Source organism: Varanus komodoensis, unplaced genomic scaffold (assembly GCF_004798865.1).
Source record: "Varanus komodoensis strain SLA01 unplaced genomic scaffold, ASM479886v1 scaffold75, whole genome shotgun sequence".
NCBI classification, from domain to species: domain Eukaryota; kingdom Metazoa; phylum Chordata; class Lepidosauria; order Squamata; family Varanidae; genus Varanus; species Varanus komodoensis.
Window position 1 is genome coordinate 456,852 of NW_025336416.1, and position 23,286 is coordinate 480,137.

The window sequence follows — 23,286 nt, forward strand, 5'->3', positions numbered from 1 at the left end:
GAGTGAACAGAAGGAAGTGCTCATCAAGCTAAAGGAATATAATACTGCTATAAGTTTTCTGAAAGAAACTCATTTCATGGTTGTAGATGCACACCTGTTGAGAAGAGATTGGGTTGGAGAGATTTGCATAACAGCTTCTTCAATACAAATTAAAGGTGTAGCAATTTAAATCAATAAATAACTTTTATTGATTTAACAGTTCAACGACTTTTTTGGTTGCTATTTTAGTTAGAAAATAAAATAATAAAGTAACTGTTTTGTTTAATGTATATGGCCCTAATAATTATCATCTTGTTATGTTTCCTGAATATTTTAGCAAGTTGATTGATTATTTTTATGATCATTTTTGTTGTGGGAGGGATTTTAGTCTTAGATGCTTTTCTGGGCAGGAATGGTCTGACTCCTAAGAGGGAAACAATGTGCAAACTTTAAGATTTAAAGATTGCAAACTTAAGATTTAAGTGCAAACTTTATTGACCCTTGGAGAATTATTCATTTGCATGAGGAGGGTTATATGCTGCTTTCCTCTGTCCATCATAACTGCTTTCAGGTAGATTACTTTTTGGTTCCCCATCCTTGCTACACTGGAATGTAAGATTGGAATGTTGGTTCTTTCAGATCATCCTCCAGTTTGTTTGGACATGCAGTTTAAAAATTCGCTAAAGCCCACTGGGCTCTGGCATTTTAATGTTTAGTTGTTAAATGATGAACTAAAAAAAAAATCAATTTTGCTGAGCTGCATGACGTTTGAAATAAATGACTATACAGTTAACTCATGTTCCATTCATAGAATGGGCAGCCAGTAAAGCCACAGGGCCAAATGCTCACCTACACCTTCTCCTATAAGAACAAAAAGAAACAATAAATAGCCCTAATGAAAGGTTGAAAAATATTATAACTCTGTTTTCTGTTTCTCCAACTGCACAACTTTATCAGGAGGTGGAGCACATGAAATATGAGTTGAATAATATTCTTTCACAGCAGGCAGAATTTGATTTAACCTGCTTGAGACAGGCATATTGGAAAAATGATGAACACCCTAGGAAGACTTTGGTGGCTCAGCTCATATTATTATTTTGGTTATTAAAGATATGAGTGGCAAAATACATACTTCTCCTCAAGACATAAACTCTCAGTTTTTAAAGTTTTGTTCCTGACAGTGTGCCAATTTATCTCTCACTTTTGGGCACATTTGCCTTTGATTGGCATAGGGATGCTTGATAGGAAACTCAGCCTTTGTGGCTCGTCTAGCAAAATGACGCAAGCCGTGTTCTCAGGCTAATGTGCAGATCATAACATAACTGTCCTTTGGATTTCACACGTGTGAATTTTTCAGTGCATTTTTGTTTCAAAACTTTATCGTGAAACTTTACAAAATATGCTTAAGAATTTGTACACAGATAACACGTGTTTATAAATGGGACATTGACATACACATTTATGTAGGATTTATATGCACATTTTCATACAGATTTTTTTTAAAAAAACCACACACATCCCCCTAGATTAATGCAGAAATGTGATAGGATTAAATTAGGAATGAACACATGAAAAATTGACATGGTGTGAAAATACACTAATCTTTTTTGTCTCTAGACTGGATTGCCAGACTTTGGAAATTCAAACAATGATCAGGCATTCATAATCATTGCATCCCACTGTGGCTTATTGAAGCAATGATGGGTTGTCACCTGATTAATCAAATTAATAACCCATGTCATGCAAATTAGCAAATTGTACAAACTCCACTCTTAAAACATGGTTTGGTTTACAGTCCCAACTTCTTCCAGTGATGTTAATAATAACTGTTTCTAGGTTAAGACAAAATGGGAAAATGTCGATTGACTTCCTGGCTTCTTTGCCACTTTGTGCGTAAGGAGGACAAAGGAGCCACATGTATGGGCAAAATTCACATTAATTTCAAAGATACATGGCCGCTCAAGCATGGGCAATGTGATGTCAAATAAGAAAGAAACAGATGCATTAACAAGTTTTAGTGGCTTTGCTTAAACCTAACCATTTAGCCTTTGCAAAATGATTTTGTTGGTAAAAAATCCATCCTGCAAAATTCTCCCAGCCCGGTTTGTTAGCGAGTTGCGTGCCAGCCTAAGAGGCCGTGTCAAGTGTGACTGAGATCTTGCCCTTTACCCTTACCTCAGAGATGTAGCCTTTTGCTAATCCAGTTCAGCCTGGTAAAAGGTAGGCATAATGCAGCACGGCAATGAAGAGGTTAAATGTTCCTGTGCATCACTTTTATACTGCTTCTTGGTGTAGAAGGGGAAGGAAAGTAAATTCTTTTAAAAGAGTCAGGCTTCTCGTAACATCTGGTTTGCTCATGAAGGATACTGCCTTTCTCATTAATGGTGGTTTGAAATGGTATTTAGTTGCTATAGTAACTGTCACAGTTTTACACACAAAATTTATTCTGGAAAAGGTTATTGTGGCAAATGCTACTAATTGAGAGTTTTCTCTCATATCTGTTACTGTTTTTAAGATATAGTAATGCTATTTGCCATATTAAATACAGCAGAATAGTAGGTTAACTGCAAATAATGTTTTGTTGTTATCATTAGATTTCAAGTTTAATATTTTTGCCTAGTGCCAACTAATACTATTTTACCAGATGTAGAGTGGACATACTTCTCTACCCATGAGTTTAAGATGGAAGCCAGTGAAAAACTCTGTCTTTCCACTACTTGTCTAAGCTAGAGCAAAAGGCAGGTGCAGAAGCAGGTTGTGATGGTGAAGACGATGCTTTTGTCAGTAGGCTTTTGTTAGGTTGTGAGTCTTCAGCAAGAACCCAAACTTGTCTTCCCTTGATGCCAGCCCTGCCCCTCTGAGTGCTTTCCTTCCGGTTTAGCTCCCTTCTGCTATCAGAACTTTGATGGAGAAACAAGCTGAAGGGAGGTGGTTTTTTTTTTTTTTTTAAATGTGCTTCATGTTGTCACATATAATGTGAACCTGATGAATGTCTTCTATTATTTATTTAGAAGATTTTATAGGCCGTCCATCACTGTCATCTCTGGATGGCTTACAGTATATAATAAATCCTAAAATAAATTGGCTATACCACGACTGAATATAAAAAACGACATGGTTAAAATAAATAAAATAAATAAATATGCAATTAAAATTGATTAGCATTAAAATATTGGTCAAATAAAAAGGTCTTGACCAGGCACCAAAAAGCATATAATGACAGCGCCAGGTGGACCTCTCTAGGGAGCGCATTCCATAGTCGGGATGTCACCACAGAGAAGGCCCTCCTCCGGGTACTCTGTGTCTTGACCTCTTTCAAAGAGGGTTCCCGGAGGAGGGCCTCTGCTGCCAATCTTAGGGGGGCAGAAGGGCATATAGGGAAAAAGGTGTTCCTTTAGGTATCCTGGTCCCAAGCCGTTTAGGGTTTTATAGGTAATAACCTATTAACGGGTGGATGGGAGCTATGCACACCCATTAGTTCTCTTGGACTTCCTAGCAGCTTTCTTTATCATTAGCCATTGTATCATCTTGGACTGTCTTTTTGGTTTAGGCTTTGGAAGCATTGTCTGTTTGTTTTGGCTCTTTCTGGATATTTTGACTTATAAGAGGTTTGTTAGGAGACTTTAGTTCCATTCAGAGTTGGGCTTTAACATAGTTAAATAATCAGTTTTATTCCCCATATTTTAAGTACGTACATGAAACTGCTGCAGTAAATCAGCTGGTGATTTTTCTGAATTTTCATCAATATGCAGATGGCACTCAGGGAAGCTGTCAAATTCTTGAACTTGGGCTTGGAGGCAGTTTTGGGGTGGGTGAACATGAGCAAGCTCTGAAACTTAATTCAGACAAAACAAGTATTTTGAGTTGGGAAACTTACAACTCTGAATAAAGATTTGCAATCACTTGTACTCCTCCGAAGGGTCAAGTAGTACAGTTTGGAAGTTCTCTTGGATTTAGCACTAACTGGGAAGGTGATGGCAGTCAGAAATGTTTTTTTTACCAGCTTATGTTGGTACTGCAAATATACTTTTCTCTGGAAAGGATGAAACCCACTAGTGTACTAGTGACACCCAAGCTGGACTTCCATAATGTGCTTGATGACATTATGAAACTTATTATAGTTTCGGAAACTTCAGCTAGTGCAAAATGCAACTGCCCAAGTGCCAATTCAGTTATTTATTTGATTTTATTTGTGTACCGCCCCCCCCAGCTATAGGATCTCTGCGTAGCTCACGTTAAAATCCATGCAACAGACATAATATAAAACACACAAGACAATGGACAATGCCAATAAAAGTAAAACCTTAATGCTATCAAATTCCAATAAAATAGAATATACAAAATAAAATAAATACAATATATAAACGGAACCCAAAGATAAAACAAGTTCATTAAAATTAATATAACAGGTTAGCCGCAATTAACAAATATTAAAACAGCAGTAACAAGGGTCATTTAATAGAAATAGCTGTGGAACAGATGTGTCTTTAGTTGGCACCTAAAAGTTGAAAGGGTTGGTGCCAAGTGTGGTTAGGCAGAGATTTAACAACTCTTATTTTTGGCACCATTTCTGTAATCCTTCCTGGTGTAGTTTAGTCCATCATATTTTTTATTCTGGGTATGCAGATATGGGAGATTGATTCTATGCATTTATATTATATTTATTGACTGTTTACATGGTTTTGAAATTTGTAGATGTGTGTTTTTAAATACTCATAAATAAATACATAAAAGGTGTAACTTCTGTGTTGGTTTCCTAGGAAGTTTTCAGTCAGTAGCCACTTTCCAATCAGATTTCTATTATTAACAAATTATTTTGATACCTCATAGTCAATTTTACAGAAGGGTTTGCTTGAAGAGCTTCATGCAACAGCATGTGTAGTCATGTTATGTACTTGAAATCAAGTTCTGGGTTGCTCGGAGAATTTTGTTTTGGAAATATTTATCCAGATTTTTCCAGAGGTCAAGGTCTAATTAAACAGACATTTCACAAGCTTCTTAGTTGGTTACAGCAGACTCCTCTTTCTGGTGGGTCTTATTCCCTGACTAATGGGGTGGGGAAACAGCTAATATTCGGTGATCAAAGATGAGATTACATGACATAAATGCCAATTTTCACTGACTGTGTACCATATTGAACATGATTGATTGTGCTTGCTTTTTGCTCTACTGCTATGGCTTTGTTGTACTTGTTATGATATTTAATTTATTAAATCAATGTTTAAATGTGGATGAGAGAGATTAAGATTTATATTTTTGAAGCTGGACAGTAATCTGACAGCCTGCCAGGAGTTTAATAACTTAGATATGAGTGTTTCTAACAAAGTCTGTTGAAACCACCTAATGCAGGGTTGTAATAAATTCAGAGGGTTTAGCCTCATACAAAGCTTCAGTATTGCCTGTTTTTTAATGAAAACTGGCAGTGGCAGGAAACCCTACAGTATTTCTTATACATGTGGGTCTTAGAACTATCTTTATTGACCTCTACAACTTCTAACCAGAACAAGCTGGCAAACACACCTATAGAAGAATATCCAAACTATCAAGAATACCTGTTTTCACATATTATGATACAGTTGCCTATTGAGAGACTGAGCATGATGTAGAACATTCCTAAATATCTATCAGTAAAGATTAAGATAATGGAGACAATAAGTATGCCAGGAATGCTTAGAGAGCAGATCTAAAAACAACTTCCCAACTTAATGATTTCTAGGATGTTACATTTTTAGTCTTTCGTAAAAGTATTCCTATAAATACTAAGAATTTCTACTAGGAAAATGCCTAGTTTTTAGATACCATTTTGGGGGACTGTACCAGTAAACGGAATATGTCTCTGTATACTGGCTGCTGGGGAGTACATGCAGGGGGGAGCTCTCACTCATGTCCTACTTGTGGATTTTGCACAGGCAGCTGGTTGGCAGCTGTGTGAACAGAACTGGTCTTTGGCTTCATGAGCATGGCTTTTTTGTCCATATCTTGCAGTTCTGACTGTGCATCCTCTGGAGTCCAGTGAAGATACAAAACACAGCTGAGAATCTGCATATTTGAATTCTGCATTAAAACCCCCCTCCCAGATATTCTTTCTGTGACCAGGGAATAGTGCATGAAATACAAGAGTGTCCCTTTTGTTGCGTTCCAGTAGGAAGTTGGTCAACCAAGTGGAAAAAAGAAGCGGAGTCAACATAGAAAGATGACTCTTACCATCTTTGCAGCTGTCATATCAACATTCTGAAACATTTGCCTTATCCATCTTAAACATTAGAAATCAGTTCAAGCGCATGAAAAGAATTAAGCAATAGACTTGTACAAAAACACAATATACATCAATAGTTTAGTTGATCTGAATGTCTCTGTATTCATATTTCTTTCTTTTTAGTTTCTGACTCTAAGACAACCTTCCCTTTGGCTGCCTGGAAAGATAGGGTGACCTGTAACAAAAATTTCCATAATAATGTGCATTCTGAGTCATCAGTATTGAATTCCTTGGCAATTCATTCTTTTAATTCTGTCCAGGCAACATGAAGCTGATTTCAGGCCTCCAGAGACAAAGCTTTAACTCTGATGACTAATGTACAGATTTGTGGAGAATATAGTCAAGGTCATTGCATTTCTCCCATGCCTTTCAGTCTTGCACTGTGAGCAAACTTTCATCATTGCCCAAGAAATGTGAATCAAAATTAGACAGGAGTTGGACCTAATTCTGGCTCTGATGTAGCACTCATATAATGATTAGTTTAGTGCAGGCACCCGGTATGAATGGCTAAGTTTTGTCATTGGTGGATGGCAACTGGCTTGTATCAAGGCTTTTTTCCCCAGTGCAGTTATTAGGGCTACCAACCTCTTGGAGAGTTGATCCCATGGCCCCTAGATAGCACCCAGAGGAGCATAGAATACCTTGGATTCAAGATCTGAAGTCAGAAATCGTGCTTCTCAGAGGCCAGAGAACTGACATTGGAAAAGGGTAAGGCATCCTGGTGATACTTCTGCCTCCTTTCTCTCCCTAGGAAGCATCTCAGCTAGATTGCTAAAACTGGGCAGCTAGCTGAATTAAGCAGGAGGAAGTGTGGGAAGCAGAGAGCCCTGGGGGCTTCTAGGCATCAAGGGCTCAGTTCATAGGACTGAACCCTTTGTTATAAAGGGATTATATGAGGTTGATGATGAATAACTGAACATTCATTTGGGGCAGGACAGGCATAAGTGGGCCAGATTCGGCCATCAATGTGGATGGCAAGCAATCTTGCATTTTCTAAGTGGACATGAAAGTTGATGTTGGAAGAGAAAAGGGTAACTGGCAGCTCTTGAGTGAGGTAAAGGAAATCTGTGTATGTATTTATGGCATTTATATGCCATGGAAAACTGTACTGTCCATAGAGAATCACAAAATGATAAAAATAACGAATAGCATGTTAAAAATTCAGCATAAAGCTTTGAGAAGCAAGAGTGAAATTAGGTGGACCAAAAGGTTTCCAATGTAAATGCCTACAGAAAAGTCTTGGGCTGACCCTGATTCAGTCTTGGGCTGAATTCAGTCTGATTCAGCCTGATTCAGTCTTGGGCTGACCCTGACATATCACAAACACACATACTGAAACATGACATTAAAGTCCAATCATGTAGGTTACAGTAACACCTTCATAGCATTAAGAAATGCATAAAACCATAATCATTTAAAAGGAGAAATTTCATTAAATTTCTGGAGGTTAAATTAAATCAGTGCCTCATTCCTTATTAGCTGAAGAATAACGTTCTTAACCTTAGCCAGTGTTACTGCTGGCCAGTCTGGTAAACTTCCTAGAGTTCTCATTATCTAGGTGGTAATAGAGTGATAGCCCCTGATAGAGTGAGTAATAATATTGCATCCAGTCATTAGGTCTAACAGCTCATACAGGGACCGTGCCACGATTTCCTAGCATGCCTGCTTTTATATGCCAAGAAAGGTGGGCATCCCTGTTATGAGAAGCTTTTATTAGCATTTGCCATGCTTGCTTCTCAGCGTGTTGTTTTTTCTCTTTTATCAGAAGTTTATACTTTTGCTTAAGGGAAACATATTCATTAGTCAGAAGCCTGAGCTGGAATACCTATATTTACAACAGAGCCTTGGCAGCTGTCTTTTGGCCTGTTTACACACATTGTTAAACCAACTATAAGGTTCTTGAGTTTTCCTTGAGCCGTTATGCTTCCCATTAAATCTCAATTGATACTGCAGTCTGTCGGTCAGAGTATTAAACAGATTTATGGCCTCAGAAGCAGCAGTCATAGAAAGGACTGCGGCACGGGTGGCGGCTAGGTCTTCTGTATGCAGAAGGTGAGCTACGGCTAAATTCACAGCTGGTGCTCACTTAATGGTCCTGCCTGTACTCGTGCCTAGATCTGCATTAAAGATGTGCTGCGTTTTCAGGTAACATTTGTTATGTTCAGGCCACACTAGCATCATTGTTAAAGGAAGATGATCAGAGAAAAAGGCTGATAGAGAAAAACATTTGTAACCATTAAGGTTTATAGGTGCACAGTGCCAAGCTTCTTGCAGCAAGATGAAGTCAAAGCATTCAATATATTGCAATGATTGTATGTTATGCTGCTTTAAACACCACCCTGCTATATTCCAAGGGAGCACAATTATCCCAGTGTCCTGGACTTAGTGCTTCCACCCTGAGTACTGGGAAAAGTGCCTTCTTGGTGGTGACAACTCAGTTAGGCGATGCCCTCCTCCAAGAGGCTTCCTTAGCATCATGTCTCTGGTATTTTGTGTCAGGTGGAAACCCTTTTTATTTAGCTGCCTGGGGCAAAGAATAAGATGGGGCCCGTTCTGCAGGCCATGTACCAAAATGTTACCTCTTACTTTGCTATTGGCAATAGGACTGTGTCTTTAGCCCCTATGTCTCAGGCTAGTGTAGCAGGGACACAGGTCGGGCTCTGTGCCACACACAGCTCTGTCCTCTAACAGCTGGAAAGATAGCCCTTGGAATGAAACTGAACTTAGTGAGTGGCAGGGCTGGCCCTGTAAACAAAAGAATAACTAATTCTTGTTGGTACAAAACCAAAATGGAAGCCAACCTGAGGCCATTTCGAATGTATTCTCCGTAGTATATTAACCAGCTATACATAGTTAACTAGCTTCTAGTTCCTAAATACTAGGAATATAGATTGATAGCACTCAACAGAGGCCAAATTTAGAAGAGAACATAAATTACAGTTAAATGAAAACTGCATGCAGAGCCAACCCTTACAAGAAAAGCCTCCAACATGCTAGAACTGAGGTGCATAGTGTCTGGACATGTTTGCCTGGAGCTATCAGCAGAAGCAGAATCTCTGGGGTACCAGTCTTGACAGTTGGAACACTTTAGAGGTCTGTATAAATATAGAACCTGAAGGAAAGGTTCTTGATATAAGCTGCATTTTCAAACTTGCCAACAATCTTCTGTAAAATTCTCCATTTCATGGAACAGTGTAGGCAGCCGTGGGTTTTTCACAAGATGAAATAAGACAAGGTATAAATATGCAATGTAATAATAATAATAATAATAATAATAATAATAATAGCAGCTGAAGCAAAGAAACTGAAGTCCGTGAACAATGTGCGGATCTTTAGAAGGAAATAAGTAATAAAGGTACCTTGCACCTCCTTGTAAGAATGGAGGTTTGATGGAGTACAAGAGGGCTGTTCAATCTCATGACCTGAGCAGCTTATAACTTGTACATGTAAAAAGAATCCACATGTATTAATTTCTCACAATTCCCTGAAAAAAGTTGCAGCTTGACTGAATATTTACTCTATAAGGTCCTCTTACTTTTCTGTAGGAATTTAAAGCAGGTTAATTGTTGACAAGGAAAGAAAGGAAGGAAGACAGAGGAGATACTCCTGGAGAATGTGCACGCAAGAATCTTTCTTTCAGGTTCACACCTCTAATGTTGCAGCAGAAGTTAGTGAAGCACTGGAGCACTGGGGATAATATACACAACTAAATCAATGCAAAATTAATCAGAGGCAAAGTGTACATAATCTTTCCTTTACATTCTGCTAAATCAGGAACAATGACTGCTTAAGGCAGAGTTATTGAAACAATAAAGGAGCACCTTATCTTATTAAACACCATCTTCTTAGATGGAAGGTGCTTAGAAGCTGTAAAATATATGTTCATCAGCAAAAACATAAATGGATTTCTTTCTAAGGCACATTTGATAAGTGACAGGCTTTGTACTTGCCCAACAGCTTCTAAGGTGGACTTCTGGTTGTTGTTGTTGTTTTAAATTGAAATAAGTTTTATTTTGAAGGGATCATGAAAAATGCACTTGCTGCATAGCGATTGCTTCATAACCATGAATGCGCTTTTGTGGAAAAGAGTTTGCTCTTCATCTAGAAGTCTTGCTACAAATAGGTAGGGTGCACAATTCTTATTTATAGACACCTCAGGCTGTTCTTGTTATGCCTCATGGTGTTACAACTTGCAAACTGTGGTGCAAGCCTGGTGGAGAACTGAATCAAACTGCTTGATGGCTTGGCATTTTTCCAAAATAATCCATTCTGGCGCCAGTGCAGTTTGTTGATTGCAAAGAAAATCCTTCATTGGTATTGACATTAGCTGATGGGAGTTAAGAAACTGCACATATATGAGCAGTTTTCAGACAGTGTCAATCACATACTTCAAGTACAGGTGAGTAGAAAGTAGCTCTCCAGATGTTTTGGACATCAGCTCCCTGAATTCCTGACCATTGACCAATATCTTTTTCTTGTTCAGTTACTGCAAGTTCAGATCCCTTCACCTGACATTAGAAGTTGGGATATATATTTTTTGTGCAGCACATTAGACTTGCTTACACTTAACCGCATTTGCTTTTTGGTGTCCATCTTCCCAGTTTGGAAAGCTCCTTTTGGAGTTCCTCACATTTCCTCTTCATTTTAACCTAAGTAATTTAGTGCCATCAGCAAACGGCTACTTCACTGCTTACTTCCAATTTCAGATCATTTATGAACAAGCTGAAAAGCATTGGTCCCAGTAGAGGTCCCAGTATATAGTTTTTAACTTTGCACTGAGAAAAGTTGCCATTTGTTCCTACTGTCTGGTTTCTGTTGTTTAATAGTCACTTATCCAGAAGAGGATGTCCCATTTTATTTCATCACTGACTTTATTTCATCGGTAGTCTTTTATATAAGAGATTTTCTTGAAAGCCCTTTGAAAGTGCAAGTAAAAAATATCTGCTGAATCACATTTTCCCACACTTTTACTGGCACTCTCAGAGAACTCTAAAAGATTAGTGAGATATTATTTATCTTTCAGAAGCCATGTTGATTCTGTTTTAGCAGAGCTTGTTCTTCTTTATTTTTTTACTAATCTTATTGTACTGCTTTCAAAGCATTTACCTGGAACAAATGTGGTGTTACATTGGCTGGACCTCTGATAAAGTTCTGCTCTTGGACACATATTATTTATTTTTGCTAAATGATTCTCAGTGTCACATTTGATATTTTAAGAACTCCAGGATGGATACCATCTGGATCTGTCGATTTATTAACGTTCAGTTTGTCAGTAAAATTGAGAACTTCATTTTTTGTCTTTACTATTGGCCTGAGTTCCTCAGATTCCCCTCCTGAAAACATTTATTTGGCTACAGATGTTGTTAATGTGCCATCAGCTGGCTATCCCCAGCATAATTGTCTTCTCCAGTGAGTCTTGCTTTCTCATGACATGTCCAACATATGATAACCTCAGTTTTGTCATTTTTGATTCCAGAGAAAACTCTGGCTTGATTAGATCCAGGACCCACTTGTTCATCTTTCTCTCAGTCCAGGGTATTTGCAAAGCTCAGGCACAGATATCTGTCCTTTATTTTGCCAAGGATGACAGGTGATCTCCTTATCTTCCCTTTATGTGCACTCTTAATCAAGCCTCTTCTTACCATAATCTCTTTTTTGTGTGTGTTACCATCCCTATTGTTGCCAAAATAGTCAGATCTTGGTGAATACTCAAAATGACGGAAAACTGGTGTATATTTTTGCATAGTTACAGTATTTGTTCTATATATTTACATTAATTTAATTAAATAATTTCTTTAATATCCTACCTTTTTCCTTTTCAAGGAATTCAGGGTAGCTTACATAATCGCCTCCTCCTCTAACATTATGCTCATAACAACAATTCTGTGAGGTGGATTGGACTGAGAGGCTGTGACTGGCCCAGAGTCACTGAACTCCATGACTGTATGGGTACTTGAACCCATACCTGAGTCCCAACCCAGCACTGCTAACCACTGTACCACACTGGCACTCTGTATATATCTATTCCATTGCTTCTGATAACTGAAACAATGGAATAAGTTTATTTTTAACTTCATTTTTCTGGCTACAGATTGGTTTACAACTGCATTGTTCAATCACACTTTTAAAAAATTTCTTTATGAGCTGCTTAGGAGCCCTTGAGCTTAAATGTGAGACAGATAATTTAGTACAAATAAATTAATAAATTAAGTAGTTCAGAATACTCTCCACCAAACTCAGTCAGACAGACTTCTGAGGATAGACTTATGCTGGAAGAACTTTTTTTTATTTGCTCTTTCATTATCACCTCCAAGAATGTAAGCTTGTTAAACTCTGCATATGTATGATGTGTGTTCACTAGTTTTAGAAGTGCCCATGTTGGGGCTAAACGTATCTTTCAACAAAAGTGTTTCACATATGTAAGCTGTAAGTGCACATTTTGTGAAATTAATGAACCTTTGATACATTAATGGAAGAATATATTTTTCTCTGCATACATTACCACACTCTTTTAACCTTCCTTTTATGAAACCACGTAGAGGTGGCTCCTGTGGGCTGCCTGAATTATTTTGTTCACACGCTAATTTACATAGAACAGCTGTGTAACAACCACTCATGAATAAGAGTTATATTTAATGAACACCCTTCTTAAGCACCATGTCTCTGTTTCTAACTGAATATTAGAATGGCACATAAGCTGCTCAATGTGGTTTTGAGCAGAAGAGCTGAGCAAAGAGTGACTAACAGTGTGATTCTATATATGTCTACTAAGAAGTAAATGCTCTTGACTCCAGCAGAGTTTACTTTGGTAACCATATATAGGATTGCAGCCTAAATTTATTTTTTTAGGTAGCATTTGTCTGGGGAACCCTGGGATACTTCAGAGTCTGATATCCAGGGCCAGAGACAAGACATCAGTCTCAGAGTCAGGAATCTGCAATCCAATTCCTCTCCTGCACAACTTGCAGCCTGCGCAGAAAGAGCTGCGGTGACTGCTTTTTCAGGGTCGGGAGCTGAAGCTTTTCAGGGAAGGGATAAAGGGGGAATTTCAGAGTGCAGGGAGTGGAGGAGACTGTAGAAGCCATGCTATTGTATGTATCCTATGCAGGTCCCTTTCCTCCCACTCTGAAGTGCCTCAAAGCAGCCATAAATGACCTCCTAGTAGAAATTCAGCCAGGAGGTACAGGAAGGTGGAATGGTCTCTACCGCTTGCCCTATTCTGCACAAGATCCTTATAAACCTCCAATTTCTGGGATTATGAGCATCAAAGACGCAACACATAGGATTGCACCCTTAGGGATTACTGCTGCTGCTCCTAGGCATATCTAAAGATATTTCAGAATTCCAGATTCAAGACTGGAGGCACTACTCAGATCTGGGAATCTGACTCCCTGCCCCTTGCATCCGGAGCTGAAGGAACTGTTGGAGTCAGCTGAGATCATTTTCAGGTTGGGAAAATGATCTCAGAGGCAGGAAGAATGTGACATTTCCTGGCATCTCTGCAACATCCTCCCCCATCACCACCTGAAATGCTTCTACTACCAGAAGAATGTTAGTCAGTGAAAAGGCAGGGCAGGAAACAAGTTTGGGGGCTTACCAGTATTGCCATGGTATTATGGTGACCTTAACCTGTGAGAGTTTCTATGAAAAGTTTACCAAATAGAACATGGTATTTCCAGGTAGAACAAAGCAAAGTACTACAGTAGTGATTAGGCAGATAGTGTATGAATGAGTTGCAAATGATACGTGATGTGTGATGTGTGTCCCACAATGTCTTGGAATTCATTCATTCATTCATTCATTCTTTCTACGTGTCTACCTAAAGCGTACTTCCTCCAACAATTACAGCGAAAACATTCATTCCCAATCTGTGTGGCAAACCATTATTATAGTCCATTGTTGCTTTCTCTGCTATTCCAATGTATACGCCCAGAAGTTTGGGAAAGCTCACTGGTGCTATTTTTGTCAGGGCTGCTGTGAAGAGGGAGGAAAGAGGCATACCTGCACATGCATGCGCGCACGCACACATGTGCTCACACAGACACAGACACAGACACACAGAGCATCCAAGGCTTGTCCCTGCTGCAAGCCACTCCAGTCACAGATTTCACAAAATCCTAATTTCAAAAGGTCTACTCAAAGCATGCAAGCAACCCATAGGTTTCACATTCTTCTTGCCAGATCAGTTAGTCATGTCTAGGGAATGTTTATTTTGGTTCTTTAAATGGCCAAATGTTTATTCTGATGGGTTTTTTTTTAAGGCAAAATAAATATAATTCAAGAAACTATAAGGTGACTGCAGGAACTTCCAGTTCTATATGTACATTTGGGATTCATTCATTTAAAATATATTTAATTTATAATCAGTATATATGAAGCCCATATCACACTGTAACATTTTAGTATCAGATTCTTGTGCTTGATGTGTCAAATTGGTACACTGAAATTTTTTCTTTAATTAATCTTCAGTGTTCTCTTAATTATTTCCTGGGAACACTAATCATTGAGTTTAAAGGAATGCTTTTATATTCAGATCTATATTATACCTTAACATATTTTTGCATTTGAGCATTAAAGACACATGTCTTTCAATAGCAGCCATTAATTCTAGACATCACTCATGTAAAAGCATCTAGTGCATCATCCTTTCCCGGGCAAGGCGGGGCCCTGCAACTTGGGGCTTGACAGAGCACACAGGAATTGGTACATCTGCACAAAAAATGCAACCCGCAGTTAGAAGATTTGTGCAAACCTTTCCTAGTCTCCTTTCATCTCTAAACTCTTCAAATTCATTGTATGTTGCTTTGATTTAATGGTGCTTGTATTGTATTTTATTGATTTGTTTTTAGCCATTGCCCAGAGAGCTCCACCTATGGGCCAGTATGCAAGTGAAATAAATAAAGTAGCTGGACTAAGTGAAGTGAAAGGACTGGATAAGGACATAAGGAGGTGCATTCTAGACCCTCATTTGCCCCGCTTCTCTGTTGTGCTGCTTGTTTGCTCAAACATGGGTACAGCAAGAAGTAACCATTGTGGTTTATGCTGTGCTAGTCGCAAAGTCGTGCCCGACCCATCGTGACCCCATGAGCAACATTCCTCCAGGCCTTCCTGTCCTCCACCATCCCCCGAAGTCCACCTAAGCTCACACCAACTGCTTCAGTGACTCCATCTGGCCACCTCATCTTCCACTGTCCCCTTCTTCTCTTGCCATCAATTGTTGCCATCAACTCTCTTCTCCAGGGAGTCCTTCCTTCTCATTAGGTGGCCAAAGTACTTGAGTTTCATCTTCAGGATCTGGCCTTCTAAAGAGCAGTCAGGGTTGATCTCCTGTAGGACTGACCGGTTTGATCACCTTGTGGTCCAAGGGACTCGCAGGAGTCTCCTCCAGCACCACAATTCAAAGGCCTCAGTTCTTCAGTGCTCAGCCTTCCTTATGGTCCTACTTTCACAGCCATCTATTGCAACTGGGAAAACCATAGCCTTGACTATACACATTTTTGTCGGCAGGATGAGGTCGCTGCTTTTTAGTATGCTGTCTAGATTTACCATATCTCTCCTCCCAAGGAGCAAGTGTCTTGTAATTTCTTGGCTTTAGTAGCCAAATATTATTTTATTGTGTTTGCATGACTTTTTTTCAAGGTGTAATTCCTTGTCAACCACGCATGTTGTTCAAGAAGTACAGAAATACTGAATAGGCCTACAACAGGTGTCCTTCAACATATTATTTAAAAATATTGTATTTACAAAAGCTAGATTTATTTTAATTACATTTAAGGACAGGAGCATACATTGTGGTTTTTTAATCATGTTTCTTGACTTACATAACTTAATCCTGCTACAGTTAACTGCTACTGTTCTGATTTGATGAACATTTGTCATGTGACCTATAAGACTTTGTTCCATTAAACTTGTGCCATAATTATTGCTGTTTTACCTACAGCATGGCTATCCAAGTTGACAAGTTCAGCTTCGAAAGTTACCCAGACTCGCCTGGTGAAAGAGCACAATTCACAAACCCCAAGCAGCTGGAGGAAGAGAGACAGCAGGCAAAAGGTCTGGAGATCAACAACAAGTTAGATATTTTCTGGAAAATTATATCCTTTCAGAATTGCATTTGTCTTATCAAGATACTCTTGAACATGCCTGTGACCTTTTAATTTAAATAATTTTTATGAAGTGATCTGAAAGGGAGGTTGGTTAGAAATAGAGCACTTAAGGTAATTATAGAATTCTTTTAACTCTTAATTTACTTAGATTTTACAGTACATTCAGTGTAATGCATTATCGTCACTTTTTTTGAGTGGGCACACTCCAAGGTATAACGGGATTCCCATGCTCTATTTATTTAGATATTTACTATATATGCCTATTTTGTCACAGCCTGTTGTTTCTGTACATTCATTCTGTACATTTTATCAACTCACAGAGATCTGAGATGGTCTGATTTTTGAAAATGATAAACAAAATACCTTTTAACAAAATATCAGTTGGAGCAATTTCCTAGCCACACTCCATCAGAGATTCAAGAGGGAGGAAAACTACTAACAATTTCTTTAGGTATTTCAGTGGAATCCGGAGGCATTTAAGGAAGATTTGACAGCCCAACTAACAGACCGCAGTGGTTTGATGCTGGAAGCACCCCCTTTCTTTATCTCCGAAGTACAAAACATTTTCTGTGCTTTTTAATAACTGTATTGTTCATGGTCAGGAAGCTGCAGTTGGGACAGAATACAGAGGAACATAATGGTTTCTCATAGGTGAAGATGTCTGACAAGGATATATTTTATCTCCCTATTTGTTCGGTCTGTATGCAGAACATAAGATAAGGAAAGCTGAATTAAAATCAAGGACGGAGTGAAAAATGATGCATCACTAATTTAAGATATTCAAATGGTAGCATATAATTGGCAGAAAGCTGCAATGACTTGAAATGACTCCAGAGGAAAATGCAAGAAGAAAGTAAAACTGCAAGACTGCAGCTAAATACTAAGAAAAATATCAGAAAAATAACAGAAAAGAAAAATAACAGATCTTCACTGTTAATAATGAAGAATCTATATTGTGAAAGATTTCATATACCTCTGTTCAGTTATCAGTTCAAAGGGAGACTGCTGCCAAGAAATTCAAAGAAGACTGAGATTTGTAAGAACAGCAGTGTAGCATCTAAAAAGATCATCAAGTGTAAGAACATTTCACTGGAGACCAAGGTCAAGATCATCCAAACAATTGTACTCCCAATCATAATGTATGGGGTAAGACAGCTGACAGGAAGGAGATTGATGTGTTCGAAACATGGTGCTGGGAGAGAGCTTTGCAAATACCCTAGATGGACAGAAACAAGTAGGTCGTAGATCAAATCAAGCCAGAGCTTTCCCTAGAAGCAAAAATGAAAGAAACTAAGGCTATCATAATTTGTACACATGATGAGCAGGCAAGACTCACTGTGAAGACATAATCATGTTAGGGAATGTTGGAGGCAGAAAACAAAAGGGAAGACCAGAGATGTTATTGACTGAATCCATACTCTTGAATTTGGGAAAGCTGAACAGAGCTGTCTTGTATAAGACATTTTGGAGGGCTTTCATGTTCAAAACCTTTCCTTAAAATACTTTTGAAAGGAGCATATTATCTGTCTGCTTAAGGTCCTTGGCTCAAAGCTAAAAGGATGGACCACAATCCTTTTTCACTTAAACCAAACGATTATCATTCTGTAAAATTTCATAGCATGCAGATCTTCTGGCTGATGGAAAAGAGGAGTCCTTAGCTTAGCAGGCCAGTGTGTCCAGTTCCTTCCTACAGGGTGGAGAGATGTGGAGATCTTCATACCCATTTTTAAAAAGTAACTAATTTTTATTCTTTATTGAAACAACATTATCTATTGATTTTGATTGTTTTTCTTAATAATCCAGTAATGGAAGGCCTTTTCTTCATTTTTTCAACAAGCATGTGCTGTTGGCATCTGCTGTTTTCTAAACAGCACAATGATGTTACTGCTATTCAGTATTTGAGCAGATGGCAAAGAATTTTTAGACTGGGTAATATTTTTCAGCCTGCGCCTTTTATTAATATTTCCTAAATATTTAGTAGGTTATTCAAAATAAGTGCTATTCTGGGGGCAATTTGGCAACTTGAAGAGCGATATTGGCAGGCAAAATGGCTCTTAGGTATTTAGAAATGGAAAGCACTTGCATTCAGATTGTAAAAGGAGAAAAGTAATTGAAGCAAGTTAGAAAAAAATGTGTTGAGATAAATGGCTGTATCATGCACCTGATAACTCCATTTCAGTGTCTATCTTTCCCTATGCTTTTAGCTTTATCTGTAAAATGAAAAGTAGTTATACTACATGAAAGTGTCAGCCCCTAGAGGTATGCAAATTTGTATTTAATTTAAAATAATAAAATATAATAAAATAAATCTGTATTTAAATTAAATACAGATTTCAGAACCAGCACCAAAGTGGCCCACTGCTTTCTTTTTCTTCCTTGTCCACTTCTGCACCATACCCAGAGAACACCCTGACTGTAGGTGTGAAATGAGCAACCACTGACTTCTCCATGGCAAAAGAGAACAGTAGAAAGGAACATAGTAAAGTTACTGGTGGATGTGGTTTAACTGAAAGCTTATGAAGGAAAGCTTGATAAATATGAGAGTCATGATGAAATGTTGAAACTCATCTTTAATGTATATTAATAATTATTCGGTAGTGTAGGCAACTGTATTATTCCTACATTGCATTTATATCCCACCCTTTTTCTTCTTGTGAGGAACTTAAGACAGTTTACATTGTCCTCCTCCACTCTAATTTATTCTCAAAGCAACAATCTTGTGAAGTAGGTTAAACTGTTAGTGACTGTTTGGCCTGAATTCATCTAGTGAGCTTCATCACCAAGGAAAAACTAGAATTTAGATCTCCCAGGTTCCAGTCCAACCCTCTAAGCACCATAGTGGCTCTAATTGTGATTATTTGACTTTAAGCTGAAAAGATGTGTGTGTGAGGTGGGGAATTTACAGTTAAAATCAACCAGCTTGGTGAGTAAATGGTATCAGTACAGGAAAGAGAAGGTAGTCCAAAAAACCCCCCAAGCATATATTCTTAGGAGGACAAATATTCCTCGATAATCCATAGTCCAAAAGTTCTTACTGCAAATGGAATGTGTTCATTAATCATTTTAATCAATTACAATTTATAATTTCTGTTTATGAAATTGTGTTGATTTAATTATGCTGAAGTAGCACTGGAATGCATTCATTCACCTGTATTTATTCACATGAGAAATGACAATTGAGACAGAAAGAAATACATCTTCATTAAAAAGTGCCTGAGGTCAAAGTGGGCACAATTAAAGGATTTAAGAATTATTGCAGGATGGGGTTGGATGGAACTTGTCCCAGCTTTTCAAAACAAAATATTATTTTATTTATTTATACAGTATCTCTAAGTAAATGTTGTTACCAGTCTAGTATGTTGGAAACCAGTGGATTCTTTTTTCATTGAATTTTATCCTAAATATATCATCAGCCTTCTTACTCATTATTTAAGGGTGCCTGTCTATGGGGTTGCCCATAACCCTTCAAACTTGGAAGACTACGGGCATCGGATGCAGGGCAGGAAAAGTATAGAGGCTAAGATTACCTCTGTGCCCCTGGCACCCTCCGAAGTACCAAGTTGTTTTGGGTTGTTTAAATATCTTCTTCCTCCATGCAAGGATGAGACACTGGCAGGATCCATTGGATGACAGTGGTGCCTTGATCCTCTCCTCCCTACGATCTTCCCTGAAGATGGTCTTCCATCTTTGGCACTAGAGCCAGTGCAGAAAGCAGTACGCCTGCTGCAAAGGTGGGGCAAGGGGTCCTCTGAAGGTGGAATCCCTGTTGCCTCTTCAGAAGGCTCTTCCAAATTTGCAGCAGGGACTGCCTTTTCCAGTGGCAGAGCAGACAGCATCTACCAGCCACAGACATGTGCCGTAAATATAATCCAGTATTTGCATGCTTAGTGTCTGCTTCCGTGTACACGTAGAAAAGTGGATTTTGCTTGTTTGTAGGTTGACATAATATTTGAAAGTAAAATGATCTTGTTTACAGCTTGTGATAGTAATGTTATCAGCTGGAAAAATTGAAGAGAGTTATGTAAACAGCAGGCTGCCTTGATCTGAAACCATTAGCAAGTGGTACTTCTTGAAGGACTACAGTATGCCTGGAAGGCAGATCCAGCTCAGGCACCAGTTAAAGAAGGATCTCAAACAGCAGTGCTGAGATAGCATTCTAAAGCCGCTGACAGTTGAACTGCATCGTGCTGTCTAGATGGGCCAGTGGTCCAACACCCTCTAAATCAATTTCATCTGTATCACTTGGCTCAGACGATAGACTTCCTCTTGTCCATCATGGAGGGAGATGGAGGGATGGAGCAAAGTACCTACGAAGAACCCAATCGTTTGTGAGACTCATTGTGGTTATTTCATGAATATAGCAAACCCACCATGGGTGATAGCCACAGTGGCTTGTTGTACGTCTACATGGTGCCATTATCTCTGCAGTACTTATAATTCTTTTTATTCCACATTAATGCCCCCAGCTCTTTCTAACCGTTTCCTCTCAAGCTGTGTCCATGCATATTTTCTTTTAGCAAGCCGTATTCTCTCCAGTGTTCCTTAACTATAACTTACCCCTCTTTGAAACGAGAAGGGGAAGCAAGCGTTGAAGGTGTTCTCAATCAGCTAGTCCTGGAGCACCTACAGCTGGCTCCTCTCCAGTGGGGTAAGTAATGTTGGATCGTTATATAAAATTTGGTTTCATATATGGTGCGTCTTACGGACATACTGTGTAAAATCATTTGGTAACCTCTTCATATTTTGTACAATGCCTAGTGCTGCATGCAGCTTTCATTTCCGACTGTTTGCTAAAAAACACTGAAGCCAATTGAGTTAGTATGAGACCTTTCCTCCAGTGTTTAGGATATATAGGCCATGAAAAATCATCTAAGTTAGACATTGATTTTTTCAGTGCCAGTTTAAAACTGTCCCCTGCTCTTGGGCATTTGATGCTATTTGGTGTGGTTTAAATGTCATTTGTTTTATCAGGTATTTTATTGTAATGATTTGAAATTATGTTTAAGATGTTGTATGTTGTTTTTTAAATTATGGATTTTTATGAACTACCCATAAAATTTTAGCTGCTAGGCAGTATTGAAATGAAAATGAATCAAAATATATTTTCCTCAAAACCAAATGCTCATGTTGGATGATAACTTTGCTGTGTGCTCTAATAGAGTATGGATATAGTCTTGCCAAAAATAAAAAAGCTATTAATTACTTAATAAAACGCATAACTCTTGCATGTTGTATGGGACTCTGCCAGCACTTTATGGTTTAATAATTTATCTGTAACATTTCTTCTGATGCATGATAAAGCATATTCTCCGCTATGTATTAGAGTGGATTTTATTTGATTTCTTTATGGGCAGTCAACATATGAAGAATTATCTTCATGGAGTGAAGGTGGGTACATTTACACTATGATATATGTAGGAAAATCTGCAAATGGAAAATCAAAGTTAAACCTAACACCTTCTTGAAGTGTGTTCATGTTCGTGTGAGAGGGGGGCTCTGGTTAGGCATTGTCTTCCCCTCTTGCAGATGGGGAAAATGGCCTGGAGAGCTAAAATTTAACTGAAAAAAATACCTTGTAGAAAGAATATTACACATTCCTTTTCCCTTGTTCAACCAAATACACACATTTAATGGTATCTTTTGATTTCAGTCAAGGCATCAAAAAGTAGTATATATCGGGATGGTCAAACTTGCTTAAAGGAAGAACCACAGATGATAAATGTCAGATGTTTGAGAGCTACAAGACATGAACAACTATTTATTTATTCATGAAAGACCAAACAGACTTTGTTACAAATATCAGGCTAGTTGCTGCTTTATGATGGTAGTGGGGACGGAAAAGGCTGACTCGTTCTCTGCAGGACTCTTGCACATGCTGCCTGGACTGCTGTTCGAGGCTCAGAGCAGAAGTGAGATGATTGACGTGCAGCTGTGACTGGTTATCACAGCCATAGATCTGTGCCTCTTTTCCCTGGAGGGTTTTGTGCCCGCCTCAGCTGCTGGTTGAGCCTCCATCGGTTGAGGCTCAGAGCTGAAGTCACTTCACTGAAGCACCGCAATTGGCTATCTCAGCAGGAGTCTCAGCTTTTGCAGCCCCTTTTCAGTGCTGGCTTGGCTGCTCAGATAAGTAGTTGTGTCAGGCTTTTGCAGCGCCCCTGCAAGCTGCAAAATAAAGTCAAAGAGCCACATGTGGCTCGTGTTGTGAGCGAGGTGTACCCTCCCCAGCAGGGCAGATGCTTCAGCACTTCTTGTACACATCTCTTCCGCCTGTCCGTCCGTCCGTCCGTCCGTCCGTCCATCTGTCCTTCCTTCCTTATGCCACCTACTACTGTAGTTTCAAGGCAGCTTACCATAAAGATAAAGGCATGTATAGTGTATATATATAAAGATAAATAAGATGTGAAATAAAAATAAAACTTAATTATCAAAATTTAAAACCTAACCATAATAACCAAACAAAGCAGCAGTTCGGGTGGGGGGGGGGCAGATCAATGACTAAAAAAGATATTAAAAAGAGATGTTTTTGCCTGGCGCCAAAACTGTAATAGAGAGGGTGCCAGGTGGACTTCCCAGGGGAGGCTATTCCAGAGGCAGGGAGCAGCCACCGAGCAGGCCCTTCATCTATTTGCCATCCCCCCTCACCTCTCTTAGGGATGGCACGTACAGAAGGGACTCCTGGTCTGATCTTAAGGGACAGGTAGGTTTGTATGGGAGGAGGTGGTCCTCCAGGTAGCCGGGCCCTAAGCTGTTTAGGGCTTTATATGCTGTAACAAGCACCCTGAACTGGGCTTGGGCAGCAACTGATAGCCAATGAAAATCTCTGATCACTGGGGTAATGTGCTTTCTGAGAGGCATACCCATTATCAACCTTGCTGCTCGATTCTGATCAAGTGCAATTTCCAGACCATCTTCAAGGGCAGCCCCACGTAAAGTGCATTGCAGTAA

The 23,286-nt window shown here is 38.9% G+C and overlaps 1 protein-coding gene across 3 annotated transcripts in view; it reads left to right on the plus strand.

Moving 5' to 3' along the window:
- TRAPPC9 (trafficking protein particle complex subunit 9) overlaps positions 1 to 23,286 on the plus strand; it is a 310,144-nt gene that overhangs the window by 116,907 nt on the left and 169,951 nt on the right. For 2 of the 3 annotated variants that reach the window (XM_044452875.1, XM_044452874.1), the window contains exons 20-21: positions 16,176 to 16,329; positions 20,899 to 20,989. In XM_044452875.1, coding sequence (XP_044308810.1) covers positions 16,176 to 16,329; positions 20,899 to 20,989 — 245 coding nt within the window. Of the gene's footprint in view, positions 1 to 16,175; positions 16,330 to 20,898; positions 20,990 to 21,695; positions 21,722 to 23,286 lie in introns of those variants that run through there. The other variant, XM_044452876.1, reaches the window with a different exon arrangement.